The sequence below is a fragment of the Sorex araneus genome, chromosome X, assembly GCF_027595985.1.
Source record: "Sorex araneus isolate mSorAra2 chromosome X, mSorAra2.pri, whole genome shotgun sequence".
Lineage (NCBI taxonomy): Eukaryota > Metazoa > Chordata > Mammalia > Eulipotyphla > Soricidae > Sorex > Sorex araneus.
In genome coordinates this window covers 162,853,884-162,860,784 of record NC_073313.1, presented here as the reverse complement: position 1 = coordinate 162,860,784, position 6,901 = coordinate 162,853,884, and the positions used below count along the sequence as shown (strand labels likewise).

The window sequence follows — 6,901 nt, the reverse complement described above, 5'->3', positions numbered from 1 at the left end:
CCTGAGCACTGCCGAGTGTGCCCCTAGTGGAACTCCCAGGTGGACAGTGTGAGGGGGGGGACTCCGGGTTGGTGATGGAGGGTTTCCTGTCCCGGGAGCTAGGGGGTGGGGGGTATGGGGGGGTTGGGTGGGAACCCGGGACGCCGGGCCGGAGCTACCTCGGCAGCCGGCCTGGCTGGTGGCCGTCGGGGTCCTGAGCCAGGCCTGTCCACCCCGCAGGTGCCCGCCCTGTTCGATGAGGTGGCCATCTACTTCTCCGACGAGGAGTGGGCAGTTCTGACGGAGCCGCAGAGGGCCCTTTACCGAGAAGTCATGAGGATGAATTACGAGACCGTCCTGTCTCTGGGTAACGCTGGGTTCGCCTCCGGAGCCTGGGGAACTGGAGGAGGGGCTCACCTCTCGCCCGCGGCCCCCCTGTGTCCGTGTCCTGGGGGCTTCCCTGCCTCGGGGTCTCCATGCCCAGGAACTACGGCTCAGAGGCCGGTGCCAACACTCAGAACCATCAGTGCTGATGGGGCTTGGGGGGGCGGGACCCCCAAGGAGCACTTGCTCCCTTCCAGGACACGACTATTTTGGGGGGTAGCTTTCTCTCTCTCTCTTTTTTTTGGTTTTGGGGGTCCCACCCAGGAATGCTCAGGGGTTCCTCCTGGCTCTGCACTCAGGATTCACTCCTGGTGGTGCTCAGGGGACCCTATGGGATGCTGGGAATCGAACCCGGGTCGGCCGCCTGGAAGGCAGATGCCCTCCCCGCTGTGCTGTTGCTCTGGCACTGGGATGTAACCATTCTGGGAGAATTCTCCAGAACATTCCTTAGTGCTGTGCCCACCCTCTCTCTCTCCTCTCTCTTTCTCTCTCTCTCCCTCTCCATCTCTCTCTCTTTCCCACCCCCCTCTCTCTCCTCTCTCCTCCCTCTCCTCTCCTCTCCTCTCCTCTCCTCTCCTCTCCTCTCCTCTCCTCTCCTCTCCTCTCCTCTCCTCTCCTCTCCTCTCCTCTCCTCTCCTCTCCTCTCCTCTCCTCTCCTCTCCTCTCTTCTCCTCCCTTTCTCTCTTCTCTCTCCTCTCTCTCCCTCTCCTCTCTCTCTTCTCTCCTCTCTTCCTCGCTCCTCTCCTCTCTCTCCTCTCTCTCTCCTCTCCTCCCTCTCTCCTCTCTTTCTCTCTCCTCTCCTCTTTCTCTCTCCTCTCTCTCCTCTCTCCCTCCCTCTCTCTCCTCTCTCTCTCCCTCCCTCCCTCTCTCTCCTCTCTCTTTCCCTCCCTCCCTCTCTCTCCTCTCTTTCCTCTCTCTTCTCTCTCTTTCTCCTCTCTCTTCTCTCTTTCTCCTCTCTCTCTCCTCTCTTTCTCTCCTCGCTCTTTCTCCTCTCTCTCCTCTCCTCTCCTCTCCTCTCCTCTCCTCTCCTCTCCTCTCCTCTCCTCTCCTCTCCTCTCCTCTCCTCTCCTCTCCTCTCTCTTTCTCTCCTCTCTCTCTCTCTCCTTTCTCTCCTCTCTCTCTTTCTCTCTCCTCTTTCTCTCTCTCTCTTCCCCTCCCTCCCCCGAACCCCGCCCCGGAGAGACTCCCCTCCTTCAGGTACCTCTGCCTCTTCCCTGCCCTCAGATTCGCGTGCCAGAGCTGGGGGAGGCGGGCGGGTGTTCCGGGAGCACCGCCCGGTGCTCAGGAGTCACCACCAGCTCTGCCTGTTGTTCTGCCCGTGCAGAGTTTCCGTTCCCTAAGCCTGACATCATCACCCAGCTGGAGGAGAAGACGTGCCAGAGCTCGGACGAGTGGTACCCCCAGAGAGAAGCCTTGGCAGGTAGGAGGGCACCCCGGCCCCGCCCCCGTCCTCAGCCCGGTCTGCGGACTTCGAGAGCCGGGCATGGATGGGGGGAAGTGAAGTCAAAACAGAAACTCGCACAAAAACATCATTCTTGGGGCTGAGAGATAGGACGGCGGGGAGGGCACTTGCTTTGCATGCACTGGACACGGGTTCGATCCCCGGGGTCCCCAAGGGTCTCCCGGGCCCTGCTGGGAGGCATCCCTGAGCACTGCAGGACATGCAATCGTGAGACACAGTTCTCTTGAGAACTGGGTGTTGTTGCTACTTGGTTAACGCTTAAGAAACGTTGCTGGCCCGTGCCCAGGGGTCACTGCTGCGGTGCTGAGGGCACCCTGGGGAGGGAGGGGTTGGACTCAGGGCCCCTGCGTGCGAAGGACGTGCTCCAGCCCTTTGCTTCACCTCTCCAAGAAAGGTTATATGTTAATCCATTTTTGTGCAGTGGGTTTGCCACACCCGGTGATGCTCAGGGGTTCCTCCTGGCTCTGCACTCAGGAATCACTTCTGGTGGGACTCGGGGGACCCTATAGGGTGCCGGGGATTGAACCAGGGTCAGCCGCGTGCAAGGCAAGCACCTTCCCCGCTACCCTATCCCTTTGGTCCCAAGGTTAAATATTCTTTTTTTTTTTCTTTTTTTGGGTCACACCCGGCGATGCATGTTCTTGCAGGACTGGCGCATAACCCCGATGCACAGGGGTTACTCCTGGCTCTGCACTCAGGAATCACTCCTGGTGGTGCTCAGGGGACCCTATGGGATGCTGGGATTAGAACCCAGGTCGGCTGCGTGCAAGACCAACGCCCTCCCTGCTGTGCTATCACTCCAGCCTTCAACTTTATTTATTTTTTTGCTCCCTCCCCCCCATCCCCCATCACGATCCTGTACCAGAAAACGAAGAACCCGCCGTGAAGCCCCCGGACTGGGCAGCCTCCCCGCACCTGCCCCTGCCACCGCCCTTGGACGGGTTCGGCCTCCGCCTGCCCCAGGACCTCCCGGAGCTGCGCGAGTGGGGCGCCGGCTACCCCTTCTACATGGCCATGGGCTTCCCGGGCTACGAGCTGGCGGCGGAGGAGCTGGCGGGCAAGTTCCGCAGCATCCGGCGCAGCTACGACGCGGGCTTCAAGCTGATGGTGGTGGAGTACGCCGAGGGCGCCAACAACTGCCAGGCGGCCAAGCAGTTCGGCGTCCTGGAGAAGAACGTGCGGGACTGGCGCAAGGTCAAGCCTCAGCTGCAGAAGGCCCACGCCATGCGGCGCGCCTTCCGGGGCCCCAAGAACGGCCGCTTCGCCCTGGTGGACCAGCGCGTGGCCGAGTACGTGCGCGCCATGCAGGCCAAGGGCGACCCCATCACGCGCGAGGCCATGCAGCTGAAGGCGCTGGAGATCGCGCAGGAGATGAACATCCCCGAGAAGGGGTTCAAGGCCAGCCTGGGCTGGTGCCGCCGCATGATGCGCCGCTACGACCTGTCGCTGCGGCACAAGGTGCCCGCACCGCAGCAGCTGCCCGAGGACCTCACGGAGAAGCTGGCCGCCTACCAGCGCAGCGTCCTGGGCCTGCGCCGGCGGCACGACTACGCCGTGGCGCAGATGGGCAACGCCGACGAGACGCCCATCTGCCTGGAGGTGCCGTCGCGCGTGGCTGTGGACAACCGGGGCGAGAAGCCGGTGCTGGTGAAGACGCCGGGGAGGGAGAAGCTGAAGGTCACAGCCATGCTCGGGGTGCTGGCGGACGGCAGGAAGCTGCCCCCCTATGTCATCCTGCGCGGCACCTACATCCCACCCGGGAAGTTCCCCAGCGGCATGGAGATCCGGTGTCACCGCTACGGCTGGATGACGGAGGAGCTGATGCGGGACTGGCTGGATGTGGTGTGGCGGCGTCGCGGGGGCGGCGGGGGGGGGAAGCTGCCCCAGCAGCGGGGGCTCCTCATCCTCAACGGCTTCCGGGGCCACGCCACGGACTCGGTGAAGGGCGCCATGGAGAGCCTGGACACTGACATGGTCATCATCCCCGGGGGCCTGACGTCGCAGCTGCAGGTGCTGGACGTGGTGGTCTACAAGCCGCTCAACGACAGCGTGCGCGCGCAGTACGCCGACTGGCTGCTGGCCGGCAACCTGGCGCTCAGCCCCACGGGCAACGCCAAGAAGCCCCCTCTGGGGCTCTTCCTGGAGTGGGTCATGGTGGCCTGGGACAGCATCTCCAGCGAGGCCATCGTACAGGGCTTCCGGAAGTGCCACATCTCCAGCAGCCTGGAGGACGAGGACGATGTCCTCTGGGAGATCGAGGGCGACGTGCCGGCTGGAGGGGACCTGCCCCGGGAGTGTGACCCCGAGAGTCGCTGAGGGCGGCCCCAGGGCGGCCAGCAGGCGGGGCCGGACCTCCCATCACCTCACGAGACTCTTTCACTGGGGGGATGTTTGGGCCATGCCCGCCCGCCCGCCCGCCCGGCGGTGCTCGGGGCTGACTCCTGGTTCTGTGCTCAGGAATCACTCCTGGCGGTGCTCGGGGGACCCCTCGGGGACGCCGGGGATCGAGCCGGGGTTGGCCGCATGCCAGGGAAGCGCCCTCCCCGCTGCCCCTGTCGCTCTGGCCCTCATATTTTTGGAAATCTCATGGATTTGGCTTGATTCGGCTTTGAGCGTGACCTCCGGGCTCAGGGGTCACTCCCGCGGGGCCAGGTGTCGCTCCCGGCGGGGCCAGGGGGCGTCCAAGCTGCCTGCAGACCCCGAGCGACTGGCTGGGCCGTGGATCGGGGCTGGTTTTTCTCCGAGAAGGCTTCTGGTTTGGGAATTCCCACCTGGGCGCTCTGAGTTCCGACAGGTGTGGAAGGTCCCCGAGGGGATGCAGGGGACAGTGGTGGCAGGACGAGGCTGGACAGAGCCTGTATCGGGACGATCCCGGGACGGAGCACAGCTGTCGCCGTCCCCCGGGTGTCTGTCAAGTCTCCCTCTGGGGGTCGGGATGCCGGGGGAAGCCGCTCCCACCCCGTTGCTTGTCGGTGAAATTCCTCCTGCGCTCCGGAGACGTGGACATGGGAAGGAGGACACCGGGAGGGGGCCTTAGGGACGTTATGTGGACAGTGTCATTTCTGCACCCCACCCCCCGACTCCCGTGGCCACCCCCTGCCAGTCAGAGCCCGCCCAAGGAAGCCCCTTCCTCAGCCGCGAGCGGACAGAGGCGCTCTTGGATCTTCGGGGTCTTACTGGCCGCGAGGCCCAGCACGGCTGCGGGAAGCCCCCAGCCAGACCCCCGGACGGTAGCTAAGCAACCAGCAGCTCCTGGCCAGGCTGCTGGCACCACTGCTGTTAGTCAGTGAGTGTCCTCACCGTGGCACCAGGCTGGGTCCGTTTCCCTTCCTCCCCTCCCCCTCCCTCCCTCCTCCCCTCCCTCCCTTCCTTCCTTCTTTCCTTCCCTCTTTCCTTCCTTCCTTCCTTCCTTCCTTCCTTCCTTCCTTCCTTCCTTCCTTCCTTCCTTCCTTCCTTCCTTCCTTCCTTCCTTCTTTCCTTCCTTCCTCCCTCCCTCTTTCCTTCCTTCCTTCCCTCCTTCCTTCCTTCTCTCCCTCCTTCCCTCCCTTCCTTCCCTCCTCCCTTCCTTCTTTTCTCCCTTCCTTCCCTCTTCCCTCCCTCCCTCTCTCCTTCCTTCCTTCCTTCCTTCCTTCCTTCCTTCCTTCCTTCCTTCCTTCCTTCCTTCCTTCCTTCCTTCCTTCCTTCCTTCTTTCCTTTCCTTCCTCCCTTTTTTTTTTTTTTTTTGGTTTTTGGGTCACACCCGGCAATGCACAGGGGTTCCTCCTGGCTCTGCACTCAGGAATCACTCCTGGCGGTGCTCAGGGGACCCTATAGGGGTGCCAGGGATTGGTCCCAGGTCAGCCATGTACAAGGCAAATGCCCTCCCCCATGTACTGTCACTCAGGCCCCCCTCTCCTCCCCTCCCCTCCCCTCTCCTCTCCCCTCCCCTCTCCCCTCCCCTCCCCTCAGACGTGACTGCATCACCACCTTCTGCCCTACAGAAATAGGTAGGAGGTCTGGGACATTTTTTCCCACGACCCATTTGCATTCCACCTCAGTGGAGGGTTCTGCAAACATTCCTTCCACACTGTGTGCTGCTACACACATGTGAACAAGCACCGCCCCCGAATCCTCCAGACCCAGCCATTGCCAGATGCGTCATTCCCATGCCGGCTTCATTCCCAGGCTACCAAGATCCCTCCCTGTCGTGTGTGTGTGTGTGTGTGTGTGTGTGTGTGTGTGTGTGTGTGTGTGTGTGTGTGTGTGTGTTTGTGTTTGAGTGTGAGAGGCAGGGTGTGGGGAGAGAGAGAGATTCCGTTTTGAAAAAAAACACCTATTTCTACTCAGGTACTCGTTTTTCTGCTAGGGGTTCACCCATGTCATTTCTGTCAGATCCATTTTCCTCGAAGTGTTGGGAACAAATCTCACTTCGGCCCTCGTCTCCGAGGGACCCTCGATAGTTGGAAATTCCTCTTCTTGGTTCTGTATTTGTCATTTCAAACAACAACTCAGATCAGCTGCTTTCCATTCCAGAAGTTTCCATTCGCTTCCAGAAGTTTCCATGCCCTTCCAGAAGTTTCCATGCCTTTCCAGACGTTTCCATGCCCTTCCAGAAGTTTCCATTCCTTTCCAGAAGTTTCCATGCCCTTCCAGAAGTTTCCATTTCCTTCCAGAAGTTTCCATGCCCTTCCAGAAGTTTCCATGCTCTTCCAGTTTTACTTAATTTATCTTCTATCATCCTTATCCCTGGTCCTTCTCATGTGCCCCCCTGCCACCAGACCCCCTTTAATTTCGTTCTACTGCTTTGGGGGCTTGAAGGATCTTCTCGGACCTCCCTGACTTGGGCTTCCTATATTGGAGCTACAGCACAGGCCTGTCACCTGTCCCACGAGCCTCCACCTCGAGGCCCGTCATCACGGTAGATGAAGCCTTATAGTTTGTAGAGCTCTGGAACCTTCCTGGATGCTGACACCATCGTGAGGGTTTGGGGTTCCTCCTTCCACTGACTGACTGAGCTACGCCTCAGGTGGCTGTTTGGTATCACCAGAGACTTAGTTGTAGGCTAGGAACTGACCAACAATAAACTTTGATAACCCA

The 6,901-nt window shown here is 61.0% G+C and overlaps 1 protein-coding gene across 2 annotated transcripts in view; it reads left to right on the top strand.

Moving 5' to 3' along the window:
- Nucleotides 1-6,901, top strand: part of POGK (pogo transposable element derived with KRAB domain) — a 10,068-nt gene extending 3,167 nt beyond the window's left edge. For both annotated transcript variants that reach the window (XM_055120176.1, XM_055120177.1), the window contains exons 3-5: nucleotides 220-346; nucleotides 1,688-1,783; nucleotides 2,691-6,901. In XM_055120176.1, the coding sequence (XP_054976151.1) occupies nucleotides 220-346; nucleotides 1,688-1,783; nucleotides 2,691-4,141 (1,674 nt within the window). In that variant the 3' untranslated portion in view covers nucleotides 4,142-6,901. The remainder of the gene's footprint in view (nucleotides 1-219; nucleotides 347-1,687; nucleotides 1,784-2,690) is intronic.